Here is a 22,397-nt window from a genome sequence, read left to right on the forward strand (position 1 = left end):
ATGGTTTCTTTTATGATTATATTGATTTTTTTTCTTTTTTATTCAACATTTTCATGCTTCTAATTTTTAAATTCTTTTTACACATATTCTATTAAATTTTATTCATCCAACCGGTTTTTGTACAATGGGTTTGATTAAATATACAAAAAATATTAAAAACACAATCAGGTTAAAAAGATCGATATTTTTGAAATTATGGTTAGAAATGTATATAAGAAGTCTGATAGTATTAAAATTTTATTCATCCAATCAATTTTTGGGTTACGAATCTAACTAAATATACAAAAAAAATTAAAAATATAATTAGAATATTTTAAGAAGATCAATATTTTTGAAAATATGATTAAAATTATATATGTAATTGTAAAGCAGGTATAAAATGATTATTTTCAATTTTTTAATTATAATAATAACAATTGAGATTTTATGTGAAATTATAATGTATCAAAAAAAATATTTTGAAACTAGGAAATTTCGGAAAAGCCAAAAATAATTTTAGAATACATGGATAGATTTATTGTTTTAACGCTATTTTTTTTTATGATACTAAAATCGGAATAGGCTGTGAAAGTGCACCTAACTGCTAGTCAGTTGTGATGAGTTCCCTCCATGCTACAAACAAACTACTCCACCTTCTCCACAAAAAACTATCTCCCAATCAGCTCACTTTACAAATCCTCTCTTCTTACCCTTCATTTCTCATCTCTCTCCCACTCAATCTCTCTCCACTCTCATCTCTCCCACAGCCCACCTCAATTTCCCACCCACTTCAACAACCCAGTTCCCTACAATGGCGCCTCATGATGCGCAGACACGCCTCAGACCCCTATCCTATCAAAGCACTCACCTTTTTCCAAGAAATGGTGAATCTTGATGACCCAAGTTGTTCGATTTTCGATCCGTTTGTTTATGCTTCTTTGATCAAAGCTTGTAATAGAATTGGAGCTGTAAAAGAAGGGAAATCGGCGCATTGTTATGTTATTAAAGTTGCTTTGGATTGTAATGTGTATATATTGAATAGTTTGGTTCACTTTTATTCTGGTTCTGCGAAGTTGTTGAATTATGCTCGTGTGTTGTTTGATAGAAGTTGTGAAAGAAATGTTGTTACTTTTAATTGTATGGTATCGGGGTATGTGAAAGCTGGGGATTTTCGTGTTGGGTTGAGTTTGTTTGTGAAGCTTTTGAGGGGTGGTTTTGGATTGAGTTTGAAGCCGAATTATGTGACTTTGGTGATTTTGGTTTCCGGTTGTGTTCAGGTTGGGGGATTTAGTGTAGGAAATTCTCTTCATTCATATTGTTGTAAGACAGGATTGGAGTTGAATAAAGAGGTTTGTAATGTTCTTATTGATTATTATGCGAAATGTGAGTGTATTCATAAGGCGGCAAGAGTGTTTAGTGATATGCCTGAAAAGGATTTAGTGTCATGGAATACGATGATCACAGGTTATGCTAAGAGTAGTGACTCCAGGAAAGCATTTGTTTTGTTTAGGAAGATGAGGAATAATAATATAGCCATAGATAGAGTGACTTTAATCGGTTTGATTACGGCATGTGCTAAAATTAGAGACTGTAAGGTTGGAAATGCTATTCATGGTTATGCAAAAGTGTGGGGACTGGATAGCACCGTTGCTCTTGGAACTGCATTGATTAACATGTATTCTAAATGCGGACTGATCCAATATGCGAGAAAATTGTTTGAAAAACTCCCTAAACAATGTATTGACCCTTGGAACTCCATGATACATGCCTATGTTGAATGTGGTCTCTGTAACGAAGCTCTAGATCTATTCCCTCAGATCCAGTGTCAGAAACTGAAAGTAGATGAAACTACCATGCTAGGTTTAATTTTGGCTTGTCGAAATGCAGGTGAGTTTCATGCTGGTTGGCATTTACATAATTATATAGAGGAAAGTAGTCATCTCCGTGGGAGTACTCATCTGTGCAATGCTCTTATAGACATGTATGCAAAATGTGGGACCATGGATCGAGCTAAAAGTGTTTTTGATGCTATGTCGAATAGAGATGTTATCTCATGGACAACTATGATAACGGGGTATGCTATTAATGGCGAAGTGGAGGAGGCTATAGTTACTTTTAAGCACATGGATGCTGAAAAAATTATGCCGAATTCAATCTCATTTCTTGGAGTTCTGTTAGCATGTAACCATGCTGGTAGGACAGAAGCTGGCAGAAATTTTTATGCAATAATGCAGCAGGTGTACCAAATTGAACCAACAATAGAGCACTATGGGTGCATGGTCGATATGGATGCTCGTGCTGGAATGCTAGGGAATGCCTATCAATTTGTGAAGAAAATGCCGATAGAACCAAATGAGGTTATTTGGAGGATGTTAATGAACGCTTGTAGAGTTCACAACTATTCTGATTTAGGGCTAAACATGGTGAATGCACTTAAACTACTAAAGACGATTGATCCAGAAGATCATGTTCTTTTTTCTAACATTTTTGCTGAAGCAGAGAAGTGGGATGATGTTTTATGCCAAAGAAGTGTGATGCTAGTTCAGGAAGCTACAAAAGTGGCCGGAAAGAGCTCAGTCTCCTTCTTAACAGAGTGAAGCTCTAGGTGTGGGGAGTTTTTTTTTGCATGACATCAAAATTTTGTAGCCCGAGGCATATGGCTGCTAAATTAAATCCGTGAAAGTATTGATATTAGCCCGATGATGATAGAGAAGGCACCACACACATTGTCACCGGCTCACACTTTTGTGAAAGCTCTTCAGAGTTAGCCATGACATGACGGATTATGAACTTCACTAATGTCTCCGGATCTTCGCAGGAAAGAGGTATGTAGTAGATTATATTTGCTTTTGATATCTAATACCTACAACAGCTTTCAAGGTGGACTGCATTAATTTACATTTAGTATGTAATTGATACGTATAACATCCCTCGACTCTAGTCCTTTGATGCATGATATCTGATTCACCTTTTGATACTTCATGCTAATTGCTATATTGGTGTAAATAAATTTGAGTCAAATATGTATTATATACAGATATTTGTCATTAATGTTTTATATTATTTAAATTATATTTGAATTTGTTTGTAACATCGATCAGATAAAGAGTATTTGTATCCTTTATAAGCACAAGCAAACAACTAATATATACCAATTTGCTAGCACTTTTGGGCCAACTTCTAATAAGTTGTGGGGTTTGTGGGTCCGGTATGCATCTAGTTGTGGGCTTGAGATATTATACATGGTATCGGATCTCGACCAGGCCGGAAGTGCAAAGACACTTCCCGAGTTCAGTAAGTTTGATTGTGTCCTCGACGAGGACGTCGGGGGTGTTTGTAACATCCCACATCAATTAGATAAAGAGTATATGTAAGCAAACAACTACTATACCAATTTGCACTTTTGGGGCGACCTGTGGTTGGTTGAAAGTCCATCTTTTATACTAGACATCTATCTATACCCTTTATTAAAAGTTGAACCCCCTTTTAATGCTTAGGAATAGAGGCTGGTACCAGTCTTGTGATGATGGTTTTGGTTCGGGTAAAGACTATCAGTGATCGACAACTCAATGTGATGCTTTGCATTAAGGTTTTAAACTTTTCATTATTATTTTCCGTGCATTTATCTGCCCGAAACCCAACAATAAAAGTGATGTGGATATTTCAAATGGTAATGTGGCTACGAAAGGTCTCGAATAAAATTTACAACCTATATTTCACTATTTTAGAATGGATTTATGAAGTCAAATATGATGATACATCTCTACGGTTTTCACAAATTTATGTCGATTTCATAAGGAATCTCGTTCAATAATAGTGATTCTCTTTATTGTGAAACTCACAACCGAGTTTTTTAGATGAGACGAGATGAAAGGAGAATGATGCAAGACATAAAATAATAAACTAGCTCTTGATTATTTTATTATTCCTGCAGGTCAAATTTCTATGGAGCCTACAAAATATTGGAGTACTGGAGTCCAATATTGGATAAAATATAATCTAGTCGTTATAATTATATTTTTTTTTTCTACAATATCTGTAAACATTCGACAACCTGCAGATCATGCCTTACAACAGAATCATTCTAATCAAAAGGTAGAATAATTACTTTTATAAATCAGAGAACACTATGTTCTTTAATATAGCTCATAAGCAGAACAATGATCTTAATGATTGTTAAAGTTGACAGATAATGATGGTTAATTGATAATTATGCTTAAGACTACTTATAAATAATAAATTATATATAAATTTGGATAATCAAAGATATTGTTTATAATTAAATTAAAAAATTATGATTGGTACACCAAAACTCCAATACTCCATTTAAATGCCGACTCCGGGGAACATAACTCTATTTCTGTAAATAGTATTTATATTATCTATTTAGAATTATATAGATATATGACGGATGATAATTACAAATATAAGTTATTGATGAAAGGCTTTGTTGCCTTTTCATCTAGGATTTTACTTTTTGACTCTATTTTTTGATAATTGACCCTCAGCCTTTTGGCACACATTTTTAAGTCTTTTGACCTCATAGGTAGATTATTTTATTTTTTTTAATGAATAAAAGGATTAGTTTAATATTTTTTGAAAATGTTTAATTATTTTAATGAAAATATATGTCTAATATTTAATTATTAAATGAAAACATATAATTAAATACTCCCTTTGTTAGGATATGTTAGTCTGTTGACTTTTTTTCACGTCCTTTTAAGAGCTTTAACCGCATAATTACAAATATTATTTTTAAAATTTTCTTTTGTGAATAGAATACTATACTAATATTTTTATTCACAAATAGAAAATTAAAAAAAAATTAAAGCATTCGGTCAAAACTCTTAAAAGTACGTGCAAAAAAGTCTAAGGGGTCGTTTGGTTCGAGGAGTAGTGTTGGGTTGGGATGAGGAATCGGGTTAAACTGATATGGGTTTGAGGTATCATATCTGATATCATGTGTTTGGTTGAGTGCTAGAATCAATATATACAATTTTTGTAATAAATAAGTTATTAATTTATAATAATTAAAAATATAATAAAATTATTATTGTTATATAATTTTGCATCATTGATTTAAGTTTGTATAAAACATTAACATTTCGTTACTTCAACAGAGACAAAAAAAACAAAAATGAATGCATCTCATACCCACCTCTCCACTTGGGCATCAAAAACCCATATCTTGGGGGTTTAAAATCTGGGTTCGAGATTTTATTTTCTCCAACCAAACATCAGGTGTGGGTTTGGAATGGATACCCATACGTGATTCCAAATACCCATGAACCAAACGACCCTAAGAGACTAACATATCCTACCAGAGGGAGTACTAGCTTATAACCCGTGCCATGCACGGGTGACTTATAATACTTGTTATTTTCTTATGTATATATTTTAATATTTAATTTTTTTATGAAGATAAAATTATATTAAAATAATTTGCATCTCTGAATTAAAATAGATTTTTAAATAACTAATAAACATTTTTGGATTAATATGTTTTTATTGGGTGTGTTGTTTCAGATGTTAAATAAGTTCTTAATAGTTAAGGCTGTCAAAAAAGTAATTAAAAGTTGACCCAAAGAGCTATATTTTGATGAGAATGTTTAAATATGTTTTAGCTATGATTAAAAGATCCATCAGAACAAGTTATAAATTAAGAGGGCCCATAGGCCCAAATACCGACCAACCTTATATTTCATTATTTTATTTAGGTGGACCATATCAATTCTAATATGGAGTCAACGGAATTTGCGGGGCCCGCAACTTTTATCATTACCAAAACATAATATTGATGTGAGAATAATTTATTCAAATTAATTTGTTTAAATATGTTTTAGCTACAATTAAAAGATCCACCAGAACAAGTTATAAATTAAGAGGGCCCATAGGCCCAAATACCGACCAACCTTATATTTCATTATTTCATTCAGGTAGACCATATCAATTCTAATATGGAGTCAACGGAATTTGTGGGGCCCGCAACTTTTGTCATTGCCAAAACATAATATTGATGTGAGAATAATTTATTCAAATTAATTTAATTGTCGGTTAGAATATATATACTAGTCGGTTTTTGGTTAATGATATTATATACTAAATTTCTTGACAAATTATGTTTGAATGAAATATTTGATTCCATAACGTATAAAATTGTTGTCGGAGTATATGGTTTTGTACATTTTTGGGAATCTTTATGAATTACTTTTTATCGGAGTTTGGTTTGTTGTAATCAATGTTATTATTATTTTTACAATATATATATCCCACCTTGTAGTCACTTTGCATCAATTCACACACACAAAAAATTACACAGGGGGTGAGTAAGAAAAGAGAGATTAGAAATGGGGAGGCTACCTACTGAAATCGAAGGAGTGAACAAGAAAGGTCCATGGAATCTTGAAGAGGACCTTGTTTTGGCTTCTCATATTCAAAAGCCTGCTCTCGGCTCTCCAGTTTCAATGGCTCCAGTGCCACTGCTGTCATCGAGTTTGATGAGCTTGAAGCCACCTCGTGGATGGAGTCAAAATTCCAGTCACCAGCAGCTGATGATTCATGCTAATAATCATCAGTTGTGCAGCCAAGCAGCATCCCAAATCACTGAGGCATCTACTTGCTCAACAACTACTGTGCCTTATGTTTTTAATATTGACAATGTAGCGATGTGGCTGCAGAACTGGAATTCGGAGACTCTCAATTCGAGGCTGGAAAATGTTGGTGCTTGTCATCCGCCTCCGCCTCCTGCTGATGTCTTTGGTGGGGAGCATGAGGTTTTTCCGCCTTCTGCTGAAGTTACTACTGCAGCTTCTTCTGGTTGGCAGAATGAAGATGACCGCCTTTCACAGCTGGAAATGCCCGTTCCTCATAATCAGGCTCATCGTCCATTTTTCTGAACGTTTCATCTTTTCCAGTAACTATAAGTACAAGTATAAGTATAACATTTCAGACATTTCTGCGTCTTATAAGTATAATGTGGTTAATGTGGCGCTGATGTTTTCGTAGTGTCTTGTATTTATCATGAATTACATACATTTCTTGCGCTTGTTGGATATTGTCGTCACCGCCGCTGGAAGATATTACTCATGGTATATCGTTTTATTTTTAATAATGAAAGACCCCAATTTTAGCTTCATATATATATATATAGAGTCTTACTCCAATAGAAACCTTCTTATCCTAGAAACTAAAAACCAAACTGAAATACTACTAAATCCTAAAGCAAATACCACTAAATTCTTAAACAACCCCATCTCCACCTTCATCTTCACCAAACCCACCTCCACTGCCACCAGCTCCGTCGTTGCCTCCTTCATAACCACTACCTCCATAACCACCACCTCCACCTCCACCTTCACCTCCACCTTCACCTCCATTATTTCTCTAACAACACAACCTCCACCTCCATCTTCACCAGCCCCATCTTAATCGCTGTTTCAACCTCCTTCATCCCCGTTCATACTTCTTTCTCCACCTCGATTCAACTTCAAACGCGGAGCTGCCACTATTCCGGCAACGCTCCAACCCCCTACTTCAAGCCGCCCAAACCTCCGCTACAATCATCTTTCCTTCATCTCCACCACCTCCACCACCATCACCACCATCTGAATCAAAATCGTGAACAGACCTGGAGATTCTAAGCTGGAACATATCTGGAGATTAAGTTTTCACTAATTCCTGCAACACAGATCACTAAATCCTAAAGAGAATATCACTAAATTGTACTGTGAATATCACCAACTTGTATTGGTTTCTAGTTTTTATTTTAAGATTGGTTTCTATTTGATAATGAGCGTATATATATATATATAGGGTCTTACTCTGGTACAAACTTTCTTAGCGTACAAACTACAAACTAAAATAAAAAATCTCTAAATCGAATCGAAATATAGTACATATGGTATGCAAATTGATCGTTGGGATATGAATAAAAATTCAGTGAAGTCGGATTTTGAAAAAAGTTTACCAATTAACGGGAAAAATTAATTTAAAAACGGAGGGGATTAGGTGGGAGTGTGTGTGTGAGGGTGTATTTGAGTTGTGTGTGGTTGCCCCTGCGGGGCCGTTAGATTAAATGCATCCAATGGCTGAGATTAAGGTTTGTAGTTTGTACACTAACTTAGTTTGTATTTGAGCACTTCCCTATATATATATATATATATATATATATATATATATATATATATATATATATATATATATATATATATATATATATATATATATAAAATTGTAATTTACATGTTTATCCACCTAAGGAATCTCGGAAACTGAAACTCGTGTAAGATTATTATGTTTGACTTGCGAGATACCTTCTCTGCTTTAACATATAAATAGTCGGAAATAAAATTATAATAAAAAAAGAGATTATTTCAGTGATGAAATATGTCAGGAATTTCGGTAAAATCTTTCTTATAATTTCGGTATCTATGCACTAAATAGAGAATTTGAAATTTTCGTTAGACGTTACCGACTTAGCCAAGTAAAATAGATATTTTAAAACCATCCTGAAAACTACTATGTTATAACTCAATGACTTGTATAAACTCGTATAGAATTCATTCAATGACTGAATGTTTCTTTCACTACTAGTACATAAATAACTTTTTGCAACGCAACTTTTGTGTCGGCATATTAAAACACCGTCTTTTCACGGCCAGCTCTCTTTCATCAGCTAAAACACCCTTATAGACTGCCCCTGATCCTCCACGGCCCAACTGCACCTTGAATTTTTCCACGGCCTTCTTCAGTTCATAAAATAGAAAGATTAAACTTTCAAGTGTTCTGATTTTTTCTTAGGTCTGTGTATATTTTTGGAAAGCTGACTGTTGGCCTGTATTTTGCAGACATGAAAGTGTTAATTAGGGCAGTGCTTGGGTATTTCAAAGTGTTAATCATATAGGACTATAGGAGTCATCGGGCAAGCAGGGACATGGTAACATCACAATAATGACTAAGGTGATGCTTAGTAATTGCAAAGTAACAATCTTAGATTTGAAAAAACAAGCATGGACATTTTGGTGTATTTTTTTGATTTGATCGGCGAGGTAAGTGAATGTAGCATTATGCAATGTCCTTGATGGTTTGTTCTGTGAATAATTATGCATTGCATTTTTCCTAGCTTGTCTAAACCTTCGTAGGACCAAGGGTGAGTGCTTTTTCAATTGGATGTATTTTCCTCGTTTAGTTTGTCCCTGCTTGACAATCATACTAGGTAAAAGTAGAATAGCAAGAGTAGTTATATTACTTCAGGCTCTACAATTATATTATGTTCAAAAAAAAAAAATGAAGCTGTCCTTTAAGTCTTCAGATACTGTAAGGTAGTATATAAAATCAATAGCAGTCGAAATTTCAGAGCTTCCGTATCGATAACTGCCTGGTAGACGGATTGCTATATCAGCACTAGTGTGCTTATATAAAATTTATATAAATGGGAAGTTCCTTAAGTTATAACAATTTTCAGATCAGAAAAAACCTTCAGAAATATGAGAAGTTCTGAAATCCAGTGATGACAATCTGTGGCCAAAATATTTAGAACTAGTAATACAATCAGGACAAACTGATCATACGCAGATTACAATAATTAAATAAATATATAATTTCTGTAAATTAAAACAATGACAAGAATAATATAGAATTCACGTTTATCTAGGATCAGTTGTCCGGTTTCAAGTTGATATAAATTTGGAGATTTGGGATGTAGTAGATCAAGGACTAAAAGATGTAATTTGGGATGATATTAAGGTACAATAGTATTTATAGTTAGCTTCTGGTTTGATGTTGCAGACACATGTTCTTTGGCTGATTAATGTCTCTGTTTTTTTTATATTAAATATTTTTTTATATGTTGCTGATTAACGTCTCTCATTAATTTTTAATGCATCATGACATGGATTTGGACAGGATTATTCTTTCTGTTAAGTTCTAATTGTTAAATTGAATCATGTACTTATAGATATCACAACTTTTGGAAGTAAATTTAGAGGACAGTGATGGAGGGAGTATCATTTTTATCAGCAGTTGATTTAGTGTGTCTGATGTTTGTAACTTTTCTATTGGGTAGTTTGAGTTATCAGAATATATGATGAGCTGTATCATGTTATCGTAAGCTTAAGCTTAAGCCCTGCAGAGTTTTAATTTTAACTTCAAAAGCAGATTATCAATAAGTAACAAAAAGTGAGTAGTCACTTGCTACCAGTACATCAATTGGATGGATATTCCAGCTTCTAGCGGGGATGATACGGGTGGCAGCAGCAATAGACTCATCACTGGGTATGGCACTACCATATATGTTCCGACAGAAGTGTCCAATCATTTCTACAGGGATGTTCCTGGGCATGGCACCAATAGGTATGACCTTTTCTTGCATTCGGACACTCTGATTCCCATCACATAATACATTGATTTATACACTAAAGGGTAATGTATCACAGATAAATGATGTCCGCTTTCTCCACCAGCCAATGCTACTCTACCTCCTGCTGCACCTGCGCTCAGCTCCCAATTTTCATTGGCAATAGCTCCTCTTCTGTCATCGAGTTTGATGAGCTTCGAGCTACCTCGTGGATGGAACCAAAAATTCTAATCACCAGCAGCTGTATGATTCACTGCTCCTAATTGCAGTGCTACTCTGCTCCCGACTGAACCTGGGTTGGCTCTCCACATCCAATGGCAATTGCGCCACTGTTGTCAAAAATTATGATTCCTGAATATGCTAGTCAACAACCTTTAATGATCACCCGTTGCACAGCCAAGCAACATCCAAAATTACTTGATCATTTACTTACTCAACAATTACTGAGCTGTATGTTCTCAATTGTGACAATCTAGCCACGTGGCTGCAGGGTTGGAATAGGAGACTCCTAATTCATGGCTGTATAATGCTGGTGCTCGTCATCAGCCTCTGTGTCCTGCTGAAGTTGCAGCTGAAAATGCCCGTTCCTTATGACCAGGCTCGATCATTGGTCTTTTATCTGATCGCTTCATCTTCGCAGTATCTACGCTGTAGTACATTTTTTCGTGAATCTTTATGCTTTTGTTAAGAGAACACAGTATATCTCAAAGATCTGTCTGCTCTGTAGTACAGAGTAGTTGTAAAATTAAGATACTGCTTTCAGTGTAAGTGTATGCAAGTTGCAACACTCGTCCAGTTGCCTCACCTATTTTATGTCCTCGAATGAATTTCTGTCTGAAGTGTACTGCCTTTTCTAGTTTCACATACTGTACAAAACAAAACAAGTCAGTTATAAGCGGCACTGGGCTCTTATTGATGCAAAGTATAGATTTGATTCTTTTAAGACTAGTGGCGGTTCTGGTGGATTTATTTTTAGGAAAAGTCGTCAAATGATACCATAATTTATTGAACTAATGTCCCAAATAACAAAATTTGGAGAAATAGACCAAAATAATATTTATTAATGCAGTATAATTCATTTTTGGAGAAAAACGCTATCGTGTAGTGTTTAGGTCTAAAAAACACTACAAATCGTAGCATCATATAACTTTTTAAGAGTAAAACGCTACATGAAATAGCATTTAGGGTTTCAAAACATTAGATCGTGTAGCGTTAAAAATAAACGTTAGACGATCTAATATTTTAAATTGTAAAATGATAGTTCAGGACCATCTTCTCCGATACGAGACCATTATCTTGAACGTTGTGGCACTAAGAGCAAACACTCACTTGTATAGGTTCAATGCTCACTCATCTCTCAGGTATATAAGCTAAAACATTCAAAAAAAATAATGCAGAGCTTAATTGTTTAGTCTTCAAAATTTTCAAAATCGAACGGCACAAATTAAAACCAAAACCGCCACTATCATTTAAAAATCTAAAACAATTTATTTGCCAAAGTGGTGGCAAGCGAGAATACGAAAAGATGCATGGTGAACATCTTTGTAAATCACTCTTAAAATCATGCAAGTCCCTAAACTGTATCAAACAAGTTCATGCTTTTGCTTACAAAACTGCCTTAAAAAACGACCCTGTCATAGCTGGAGAGTTCATACTCTGTTGTGCAGTGTTAATCACCAATGCTATCGAATACGCGCAACGCTTCTTTCTTGAAATCACTCAACCAGATGTCTTCATGTACAATACCCTTATTCGTGGCTTCTCGGACTCCAACTCTCCGCAGAGAGCTTTAACCACATTTGTGGAAATGTGTCGAAATTTGAACCCTGATAGCTATTCTTTTGCTTTTATTCTCAAGGCGGCGGCTCTGTCGAGGTGTTTTAGGACTGGGGTTCAGCTACATTGTATGGGGATGAAGTATGGGCTTGATACTCATGTGTTTGTTGGGACTACATTGGTGAGCATGTATGCGGAATGCGGGGGTTTGGAGTTCGCACGGAAGGTGTTTGATGAAATGCCTGAGAGGAATGTTGTGGCGTGGAATGCGATGGTTAATGGGTTTTGTAGGGGTGGTGAGTTGAAGGGTGCGGAGGAGGTTTTTGGGTTGATGCCGGTGAGGGATTTGGATTCTTGGAATGTGATGCTTGCGGGGTATGTTAAGGCAGGGGAGGTGGAGGTTGCGGAGAAGTTCTTTTTGGAGATTCCGGAGAAGGATGGTGTTTCTTGGAGTACTATGATTGTTGGGTTTGCGCAGAATTGTTGTTTTGATTCGGCTTTTGGTTATTTTAGGGAGATGCAAAGAATTGGGATGAGATCAAACGAGGCGAGTTTGACAGGAGTTCTGTCTGCATGCTCACAAGCTGGAGCATTTGAGTTTGCGAAAATCTTACATGCATTTATGGAAAAATCGGGGTTTGTTTGGATTACTTCTGTGAATAATGCTCTACTGGATACTTACTCTAGATGTGGTAATGTGTGCATGGCACTTTTGATCTTTGAAAGAATGCCGGGAGAAAAGAGTGTGATTTCCTGGACATCAATGATTGCTGGATTAGCAATGCAAGGGTATGCTGAAAAGGCCATGGCTCTTTTCATGGAGATGGAAGTGTTTGGACTGAGGCCTGATGGCATTACTTTCATTTCTGTACTTTATGCATGTAGTCATGCTGGGTTGATTGAAGAAGGATGCAGGTACTTTTCTAAGATGAAAGAAAAATATGGCTTAGAACCTACAATCGAGCATTATGGTTGTATGGTTGATTTATATGGTCGTGCTGGACAATTGCACAAGGCATACAATTTCATTTTACAAATGCCAATACCTCCTAATGCCATAATTTGGAGGACTCTTCTTGGGGCTTGCAGCATTCACGGTAACATTGAATTGGCTGTGCAAGTAAGGAAAAGTTTATATGAGATGGATCCAAACAATTCTGGTGACCATGTTTTGTTGTCGAATATATACGCCGCTGCTGGTAAATGGAAGGATGTTGCTAGTGTGAGAAAGTCAATGACAAGTAAGAAGTTAAATAAAAATCCAGGTTGGAGCATGTTGGAAGTTGACAAAGTTATGTACAGATTTGTGGCAGGTGAAAGGCGAAATAAGATCACAGAAGAGGCTTATGACAAGCTTGAGGAGATTATGTTGAAGTTAAAATTTGAAGGATATATACCAGAGTCTCGAGGTGTTTTGCATGATGTAGAAGATGAAGAAAAGGAAGATGCGGTGTCTAAACACAGTGAGAAGCTTGCTGTTGCATTTGGGATGACAAGATTGTGTAAAGGAAGAGTGCTGAGAGTTGTTAAGAACTTAAGGGTGTGTACGGATTGCCATATGGTGATGAAATTAATATCTAAAGTTTATAAATTAGAAATAGTTCTGAGGGATAGAAGTCGGTTTCATTCTTTCAAAGACGGTTTATGTTCGTGTAAAGATTACTGGTGATCTGGAATTGATAATATAGATTGTTACATCATGAAGAAACTAAATCAGCACTGGTGAAAGATTTATTTGTGATGAGGAGAAATAGAATGTAAAATCATCCTTGCCAAGAGAACTTGGGATCTGCAGAGGATGAACATAATTGATAATTGATGGATAATGGTCATTAAGAAAGGGAGTACAATCGTCGCCAGTGTCACGATTATCATGGAAAGGAAATCTCTGCGTATTGTTTGAACCGAGGCCTGATAGCACTGCTTCCATTTCTATCGTTTATGCATGTAGTCAGGCTGGGTTGATTGAAGGATGTAGGTATTTTTCTAAGATGGAAGAAAAATTTAGCATAGAACCTGCTTCAATCGAGCATTATAATTGTATTGTTGCTTTATATGGTCGTGCTGGACCATTGCACAGGACAAAAGATTTCATATTAAAAATGCTTATACCTCCTAATGCATAATTTGGAGGACTCTTCTTGAGGCTTGCAGCATTCACAGTAACATTAAATTGTCTGTGCGGGTGAAGAAAAATTTATATGAGATGGATCCTACAAATTCTGGTGACCACGTTTTGTTGACAAATATTTAAGATGTTGCCAGTAAAACTCCGGGTTGGAGCATGATAGAAGTTGACGATGTTATGTACAGCTTTGTGGCTGGTGAAAAGCGAAATAAGATCACAAAAGAGGCTTATTTATAAGCTTAAGGATATAACGTTGAAGATAAAGATAGGAGGATACAGAACAGAGTCTAGAGTTGTTTTGCGTGATGTACACGATGAAGAAAAAGTAAGATGTGGTGTCTAAACACAGTGCGAAGCTTGATGCTGCATTTGGCATGACAATGGTGTAAAGGAATAGTGCTGAGAATTGTTAAGAACTTAAGGGTGTGTACGTATTGTCATACGGTGATGAAGTTAAGATCCAAAGTTTATAAATTAGAGATGGTGTTCAAGGATAGAAGTTGGTTTCATTCTTTTAAAGATGGTTTATTGTACTTAACATAACCCCTCTTTAAAAGAATGAATCAGGGTTACGTTTAAATCCCTCTAAATGTGATGCTTTCTTTTGTAACATGCCATTAGCTACTATTCATGCTGTTCTTGTGAAAACTGGGTTTTCTTGGGGTGAACTCCCTGTTCGTTTTCTGGGATTACCTCTCATTGATTTAAGACTTATGTAGAAAGATTGTCAACCTCTTCTTGACTCTACTGGCAGTGAGATTAATGGATGGCTCATTAAATTTTTGTCTTTGGCGGGTAGAAAGCAGTTGGTTCAGTCACTGTTTTTTCAGATTTTGAGCTTCTGGATTTGTACATTTTCCTACCTATCAAAATTATTTGTCGTTTGCAATCTATTTTGACCCCTTTTTGCTGGAGGGATCTTTGGAGCCAGGCTTCCAGAAAGTGGCTTGGTGGAAATGCTGTCTACCAAAAGATGAAGAGGGATTGGGGTTTAAGGACTTGTTTGGTTGGAATACAACGGCAATTCTATATAATCTGTTGCGTATCATTCAGACCAGGTCATCATCCATTAGGATTTAGTGGGTTCAGGAGCAGTTTTTGGAAAGAAAGTCCTTTTGGACTATATATATTCCTTGGAATTGTCCCTGGAGTCTCAAAAAAATTCTTCATGCTTGCTGTCTCGCATTGCAGTTTGGTGTCATACAATCCACGGAGATATTCTAATTTCTTGCTTTGGCATGATCCAAGGATCAATCGGTCTCCTGTTCATTCCCTGGGGTATAACCGTATCAGGTTAGCTTGACTGTCAATCTTCTCTTTATGCTTCAGTCTCGACTGTTATGTCAGGTAATCAATGTTCCCTTCCCTCCTCTAATCATGTTCTGTTGGTTGAACTTAGATGCCTAATCTCTCGAACTGGTATTGTATTCCATGATAGTATAACTTAGAATGGTCTTTCTCAATTTAGTTTTTGAATCAAGTATAAGGATGATGTAGTAAGTTAGCATGGCATAAGTTGCAGGTTCTGAAATTTGGGTTGTAAATATGGTTGGTTTTCAGAAAGGGGTTGCATATAAAGGATCAGATGATTCGGTTTATTCATATTATATAAATTCATCCTACTTATATATCATGCTTTATACCCCGATTCGAATTATAATTTACATATAATAATAAATGCAATTACTATTTTAATTTGTATCATAGGGTTGAGTTCCATGTAGGCCACTATTTGAGACAACCGGAGACCACTTGCATAATATTGTAAGATATATTATAATATAAAACATGTTTTGTTTGCCGAACATATATGGTCTTCAATAAAATAGAGGTCTCTGCATGACTTTTCCTTTTATTATAATATGAAAAGGTTAATCAATAAAATGTATTGATTATTTAATATTATACATATGTAGGCCATTGTTCCACAGAGAACCATATTATATAGAGTCTCGTGGAGAACCATTTGATTCTACTTTAGAATCTCAGAAATAATTTTAAAATTAATCATTCTTATGCATAAAATATGATTCTAATATAGAATACTAACCATACATAACATGGACAAACACTTCTAACTGGTAAAAAAATTGATTTTTAAATTCGGTTCCACTGCATAACCACTTTGGACAAATATGATTCTACAGTAGAACCAGTTGAGATATGAATAATTTTCAACGATTCTTTTGGAGAAAAATGACGAAACTTTATTTTTTTTATTTACTAATTAAATATTTGATGGATAATGCCATTGATACATGTATTTTGTTCCACATAGAACCTTTAGACATAGAACCCTTAGAACCCTTCTCTTATTTCTAGTATTAGTTAGGGTTCTGCAGCAGAACTGCACACGAAAAAAATGTCTTATTTATGTATTATATTTTGAAATTACTTTGAACACACACAATGATGCAAAAAAAAAAATCATGTATTTAGATTTAGATCCTGAAAATCTACGTAAAATATAGGGTTCCGTAGTAGAACCTCAGTGGTTCTATGGTTCTATTTTAAGCATTAGTTCTCACTTGAGCGCGACTATAATGGGTGATGTTCAAGAGGAAACCATTAGACAGAGAACCCAGAGAACCCTTACCTTATTTCTCGCATTAGTTAGGATTCTGCAGCAGAATTGCTCATGAAAAAAATGTTTAATTTATGTATTATATTTTAAAATTACTTCTAAACACACACCACAATGCAAAAAAACATGTATCTAGATTTGGATCTTGAAAATCTATGTAAAATATAGGGTTCTGCTGCAAAACGTTAGTGGTTCTCTGGTTCTATTATAAGCATTGGTTCTCTCTTGAGCGTGGCCCAAAGTTACAATCTATTCAATAAATAGAATAGACCAGTATCTGTTGTCCAACAAATGTTATTATTGGACCTCATGTATAAGTGTGAACACATGTTATATGTTATATATATATATATATATATGAAGAATTTTTTTATGTGTTTTTTTAATTAAAAGATGATTTTTTTAAGAAAAATATTTCTATAGAGATATGGATTAACACGGGAAAAAGATTGTAATTTTGTAATTTAAACTTTTATTTTCGATCCTATAGACATGATGCCTATATTTATAAATAAATCAACAAAATTGTCTTTTAACCATTCCAACCTCCATTGTGTTGATTTAGATATTAAAAAAGAATAAATTTTGGTGCCTTAGGTATGTCATGACACTTTCAACCAAAACTTTAGATAAATCATTCTTATGCTTATTAAGAGGTCGTTTATCTTGTCTTATTGATTATAAACAAATAATTATTTTTATAAAAAGGTACGTAAATATGTATTTTTTTATTGTTAATTCAAAAACTTTATTGTCAACACTCTTTGTATGTATGATTCAAGTAAGTTAATAAGGGTTAAAGGCACCTTTATGTTCAATTTTAAATTCGAAACTCATAAAAACGTCCCTAATCATTATTAACTCTATCTTCGTGCATGAAGTAATCTGCTATTGAACTCAAATTTAATGTTGCACAATAGAAATGAAGTACTCCCTCTGTCTCACTCATTTTTTACTGTTTCTTTTTTGAATTACTTGAAATGTATTTTAAGGTTTCCATAAAATATAAGTTTATAACTTATTTTTGAAATTTTTGTTTCTGAATAAAAATTTAAACATTAAATTTTTATTCAAAAGAAAAAAAATAATATAATTTATGGAACTGTATATTTTATAAGTCTTAAAATGTGTGCTGAGCCATGTCCCAAACGTAAAGAATCTAGTGGGATAGAGCGAGTAATAACAAAGAAATCACATGCAACTTGATTTTGCACACGTTTTGAGAGATAGCGATAGAGTTTTTGTGTATGTGTGATTGTATGTAGGTATATTATATATATATATATATATATATAGAGTTTTACTCCAATAGAAACTTTCTTAGTCTAAAAACTAAAAACCAAGCTGAAATATCACTAAATCCTAAAGCAAATACCACTAAATTTTTAAACAATCCCATCTCCACCTCCATCTTCACCAACCCCACCTCCACATCCGCCACTGCCACCACCTCCGTCTCACCTCCTCCATAACCACCACCACCTCTATGCCGCCCGCCTCCTCCATCTCCACCTCCATTATTTCTCTAACAACACAATCTCCACCTCCATCTTCACCAACCCCATCTTGGTCGCTGCTTCAACTTTTTTCAGCCCCGTTCATACTTCTTTCTCCACCTCGGCTCAACTTCAAAACGCCGCGGAGCCGCCACTATTCCGGCAACGCTCCAACCCCCTACTTCAAACCACCCACACCTTCGCTACAATCATTTTTCCTCCATCTCCACCTTCACCTCCACCATCTCCACCACCGTCACCACCATCTGAATCGAAAACATGAACAGATTTGGAGATTTGAGCAGTTTTTGGAACATATATGGAGATTCTGGGCTGTTTCTGCAAGTTTTCACTAATTCTTGCAACACAGATCACTAAATCCTAAAGAGAATATCACTAAATTGTACTGCGAATATCACTAACTTGTATTGGTTTCTAGTTTTTATTTTAAAATCCTAAAGAGAATATCACTAAATTGTACTGCGAATATCACTAACTTGTATTGGTTTCTAGTTTTTATTTTAAAAGTGGTTTCTATTTGATCATGAGCCTATATATATATATATATATATATATATATATATACAATTCTTCGAAGTAAAGTTTGAAGTGATATTTAAAGTAACGGTTAGGGATGTAATAGTGATATAAAGCAAAAAGAATGAAAATATGAAGATATGAAGATGAAGTTGTTTTAAAGATGTGTTTTGGTTGGAGATGGTCCACGTCTGAATTCGGAAAAATTTGGTGGTTGTTTGTAGTTCGTTGGTGGTTGCCTAACAACTTTCAAACTCTATGAATTCGATTTTGCTTACGTAGTAGATTGTGCATTTGTAAGTAAACAATTTATTGTTATATCACTTTTTAGGTGGGAATTATGATGATAGATAAAAAATTGTTGATCGAGCATAATTCGTTAGTGGTTAGCAACTGTTCTATTTCTTTACGAATTAAATTTTGCTGACGAAGTAGATTGCGCAATTTAGAAGTGAAGATTTTTTATTAATTTATTTCTTAGAAGGCAATCATTATGGTACTAGAGATAAAGATTAAGAAGCTAAACTTGGGTTTTGAGCTAAAGACTTATCTTAGACAACTTGTATCGAAAGTCTTCTTGACACAGAGGTGATCGAGCAGTGTGTCATCTAAGGGTCACAGGATTAGTGGTTCTTGCATTAAGGGAGAGCATTGTAGAGTGGGTGTCAAGTGTCAACCCAAGTCCAACATTGTTGGGATAAAGAACAATTTTTTTGAATATAAGTAGAAAAGTAATTCCATTAGTACTTATGTTGGGAGCCCTAAAACAAATTTGTGCGGGTGTAACATCCCACATCGGTTAGATAAAAGAGTAATTGGGTCTTTATATGCACAAGCAAACAACTAATGTATACCAATTTGCTAGCACTTTTGGGCCGACATGTGGTGGGTTGTTGGGTCCGGTATGCATCTAGTTGTGGGCTTGAGAAGCGGACAATATCATACTAACGTGGGACTAGTGGGTGGTGAGTGGGACATCAATATATTGAGAAATAAATGTAATATGCGCAATCTATATTATTTTTATTCTAAGTTGATTTAAGTTTAGTTGACTTCTAAATAACGTCGGAGTATGCATAGGGACATTAATGAGAGCAACGTACGTAGTGTAAAAAAGTCGCGTGAAACATTAATGACAAGGATATTATAAAAAAAGTCACTTGCAACCAATATTTTTTCCTTTTTCATCCTATAAATATCCCTGACATCAAAAAAGGAAGAGAGCAAGAAACGAAGAGAGAATCAGACAATGGGGAGACCGCTTATGGGAAAGGAGAGCGTAGCTAGCAGAGGTCAATGGAGTCCTGAAGAGGATCTTGTACTTGCATCATACGTTCAAGAAAATGGTTCATGCAATTGGCAATATGTTCCAAAAAATACTGGTCCATATTTTTAATTTATGTTTTGTATTGTGAATTATATAGCTCAATATATCATTTGTGTTTTTGCGCGTGCTTGTGTTGTATGGAATTAATTCCCAAATATCCATATATATCATATTATATAAAGGTAAATGTATGTGTGTTTTTGTGTTTATTAATCAAATAGTTTTGATGAAGGTTTGGAGAGATCAGGCAAGAGTTGTAGACTCCGATGGGTAAACCATCTTAAACCTGGTTTGAAAAAGGGCAGTTTCACTGCTAAGGAAGACAGAACGATTATCCATCTTCAGGCTGTTCTTGGCAACAAGTATGAATCTTTATGAGTTATTTTTTGAGTTTCTCTCAAATAATAAATCTTAATTGAGATTAACTAATGAAGTTTATTGGTTTGTGTAAAAGTATTTATTTTGATCTATGCGTATATTTGTAGATGGGCTGCTATAGCAAACCATCTGCCTGGAAGGACTGACAATGACATTAAAAATCATTGGAATAAGCATTTGAAGAAGATTGCAGAAATTACTCAAGACAACTACAGTGACAAGCACCGATATGGGAGTAGTAGTAATGTTACTACCAATGCACGTCACCAGGCCCCTAGTCATACTACAACTCTACCACTCGTTTCACTGGGACTCAGGTCCCCCCCTTCTACAGTGGCAACAGGACCATTGCTCTCGCCAGACTGTATGAGCTTCAAGTCGTCTTGTGGCCGGAATCTCAGAGCCCATCGATCGCTTGCAGATCCTGCAAATCATGACCAGTTTCGTAGCCAAGCAGCCCCTGTTACTCCAACTTTTAGTTACCCACATGAGCCATATGTTTTCAACTGTGAAAATATAGCGATATGGCTACAGATGTGGAATAAACAAGACCACTAGATCAAAACTAGTTAATGATGAGGTGGAAGATGGTTTTGATGGATTCAATGGCATGGGATGATCGGAAAATCTGAGCAAGTTCTCCTGGAAGTGCTTCAGAGATGCAGCTACCAGAAATGGCAATTCATAAAATTTTATTTCACCTCAGAACAGTTGTCCATTTCAAGATTTCTATGTATGTCTAACAAATAAAGGACTTGAGTTTCATTTCCATATATGTACTAGTTATTTATAAAGAATCTCAAACTTGTCGGGTTGGATTCTATTTCCAAATGTTTCAAAACAAAATTCAAGTTACAAACAAGAGTTTACTGCACTTTGTAACCCCACACTTTGGCTGATTAGCAAATCAGACCCCACACTTTGAAACGTGACCGTTTGTAACCCTAAGTTTCATTTAGCTTTCGGTTTGTAACCCTGGCCCACACCTCCGTTAAAAACAACCGTTAACTTTAACTGTTTGAGAGGTAACAGTGTGTATATTAGTTTCTAACAGCTACTTTACCCCCTGTGACCTCTCAAAATTTATGTATTATATTTTAAAATTATTTATGAACACACACAATAATATATATTAAATTACAAATAATTTTTAAAATATGTATTCATTTTAAAATTTTAAAATAAGTTACATCGTTTATGTAAAAATAAATAAATTTTCAGATTCTAAATCTAAATACGTATTTTAAAAATAATTTTAAATTGTTTTACATCGTTGTGTGTGTTCAGAAATAATTTCTAAATATGATACATAAATTTTGAGGGGTCACGTGGAGTAAAGTAGCTGTTAGAAACTAATATACACACTGTTACCTCTCAAACAGTTAAAGTTAATGGCTGTTTTTAACGGATGTGTGGGCCAGGGTTACAAACCGAAAGCTAAATGAAACTTAGGGTTACAAACTGTCACGTTTCAAAGTGTGGGGTCTGATTTGCTAATCAGCCAAAGTGTGGGGTTACAAAGTGCAATAAGCTCTACAAACATTTACTATTTGGAGTAGGGGTGTCAAACGAATAATTCGGATACGGATCTACCTGTATCCGGATCCGAAAATTCATATCCGTATCCGAACCCGAAATTTTTTAAAGGATGATATCCGAATCCGGATCCGACGGATACTATCCGGATTCGGATAATATCCGGATCCGAATCTGATTTTTAATCAGAATTTTTATTTTTCTATTAAAATTTCTAAAAAATCATAAAAAATAGTAAAAATAAAAAAATAATTTTTATAAACTGAGTAAAAAATTTAAAATCATTAAAGAAGGTTTATATT

At 34.9% G+C, this 22,397-nt stretch overlaps 4 protein-coding genes across 7 annotated transcripts; all 4 read left to right on the plus strand.

The window, feature by feature from the left end:
- The first annotated feature begins 578 nt into the window (after positions 1-578).
- LOC135146693 (putative pentatricopeptide repeat-containing protein At3g05240) lies at positions 579-2,973 on the plus strand. Its single transcript, XM_064081869.1, has 2 exons — positions 579-2,693; positions 2,748-2,973. Exon 1 carries the CDS (start codon positions 597-599, stop codon positions 2,574-2,576), a length of 1,980 nt encoding a protein of 659 aa, XP_063937939.1. The 5' UTR covers positions 579-596; the 3' UTR covers positions 2,577-2,693; positions 2,748-2,973.
- On the plus strand, positions 2,664-8,155 carry LOC108193619 (uncharacterized). Of its 2 annotated transcripts, none has more exons than XM_017360349.2 (2): positions 2,664-2,804; positions 6,299-8,155. In XM_017360349.2, exon 2 carries the CDS (start codon positions 6,327-6,329, stop codon positions 6,873-6,875), a length of 549 nt encoding a protein of 182 aa, XP_017215838.2. In that variant the 5' UTR covers positions 2,664-2,804; positions 6,299-6,326; the 3' UTR covers positions 6,876-8,155. The 2 variants fall into 2 exon arrangements, with proteins under 2 accessions (XP_017215838.2, XP_017215839.2); XM_017360350.2 differs by having other exon boundaries at positions 2,667-2,804; positions 3,914-8,155.
- A 3,520-nt stretch (positions 8,156-11,675) lies between these two features.
- Positions 11,676-13,778, plus strand: LOC108193357 (pentatricopeptide repeat-containing protein At1g74630-like). The gene has a single exon (XM_017359964.2). The coding sequence runs from the start codon at positions 11,859-11,861 to the stop codon at positions 13,776-13,778; it is 1,920 nt and encodes a 639-aa protein (XP_017215453.1). The 5' UTR covers positions 11,676-11,858.
- Positions 13,779-15,398: 1,620 nt separating this feature from the next.
- LOC108192749 (transcription factor MYB96) lies at positions 15,399-21,375 on the plus strand. Of its 3 annotated transcripts, none has more exons than XM_064081683.1 (3): positions 15,399-15,530; positions 20,414-20,543; positions 20,667-21,375. In XM_064081683.1, the coding sequence occupies exons 1-3, from the start codon at positions 15,476-15,478 to the stop codon at positions 21,115-21,117; spliced, it is 636 nt and encodes a 211-aa protein (XP_063937753.1). In that variant the 5' UTR covers positions 15,399-15,475; the 3' UTR covers positions 21,118-21,375. The 3 variants fall into 3 exon arrangements, with proteins under 3 accessions (XP_063937753.1, XP_063937754.1, XP_017228148.1); XM_064081684.1 differs by having other exon boundaries at positions 15,446-15,584; XM_017372659.2 differs by lacking the exon at positions 15,399-15,530 and adding an exon at positions 19,005-20,236.
- The last annotated feature ends 1,022 nt before the right edge of the window (positions 21,376-22,397 follow it).

The sequence above is a fragment of the Daucus carota genome, chromosome 7 (assembly GCF_001625215.2).
Source record: "Daucus carota subsp. sativus chromosome 7, DH1 v3.0, whole genome shotgun sequence".
Classification (NCBI taxonomy): Eukaryota; Viridiplantae; Streptophyta; class Magnoliopsida; order Apiales; family Apiaceae; genus Daucus; species Daucus carota.

What these genes read in the sequence shown, in the direction of transcription:
- LOC135146693 (XM_064081869.1), top strand. Translation starts at nt 597, where the DNA reads ATGAGTTCCCTCCATGCTACAAACAAACTACTCCACCTTCTCCACAAA.
- LOC108193619 (XM_017360349.2), top strand. Translation starts at nt 6,327, where the DNA reads ATGGGGAGGCTACCTACTGAAATCGAAGGAGTGAACAAGAAAGGTCCA.
- LOC108192749 (XM_017372659.2), top strand. Translation starts at nt 20,104, where the DNA reads ATGGGGAGACCGCTTATGGGAAAGGAGAGCGTAGCTAGCAGAGGTCAA. An exon ending in ATATGTTCCAAAAAATACTG is followed by an intron (nt 20,237 to 20,413) that starts GTCCATATTTTT and finishes GTTTTGATGAAG; the next exon opens with GTTTGGAGAGATCAGGCAAG. An exon ending in CAGGCTGTTCTTGGCAACAA is followed by an intron (nt 20,544 to 20,666) that starts GTATGAATCTTT and finishes GTATATTTGTAG; the next exon opens with ATGGGCTGCTATAGCAAACC.
- LOC108193357 (XM_017359964.2), top strand. Translation starts at nt 11,859, where the DNA reads ATGCATGGTGAACATCTTTGTAAATCACTCTTAAAATCATGCAAGTCC.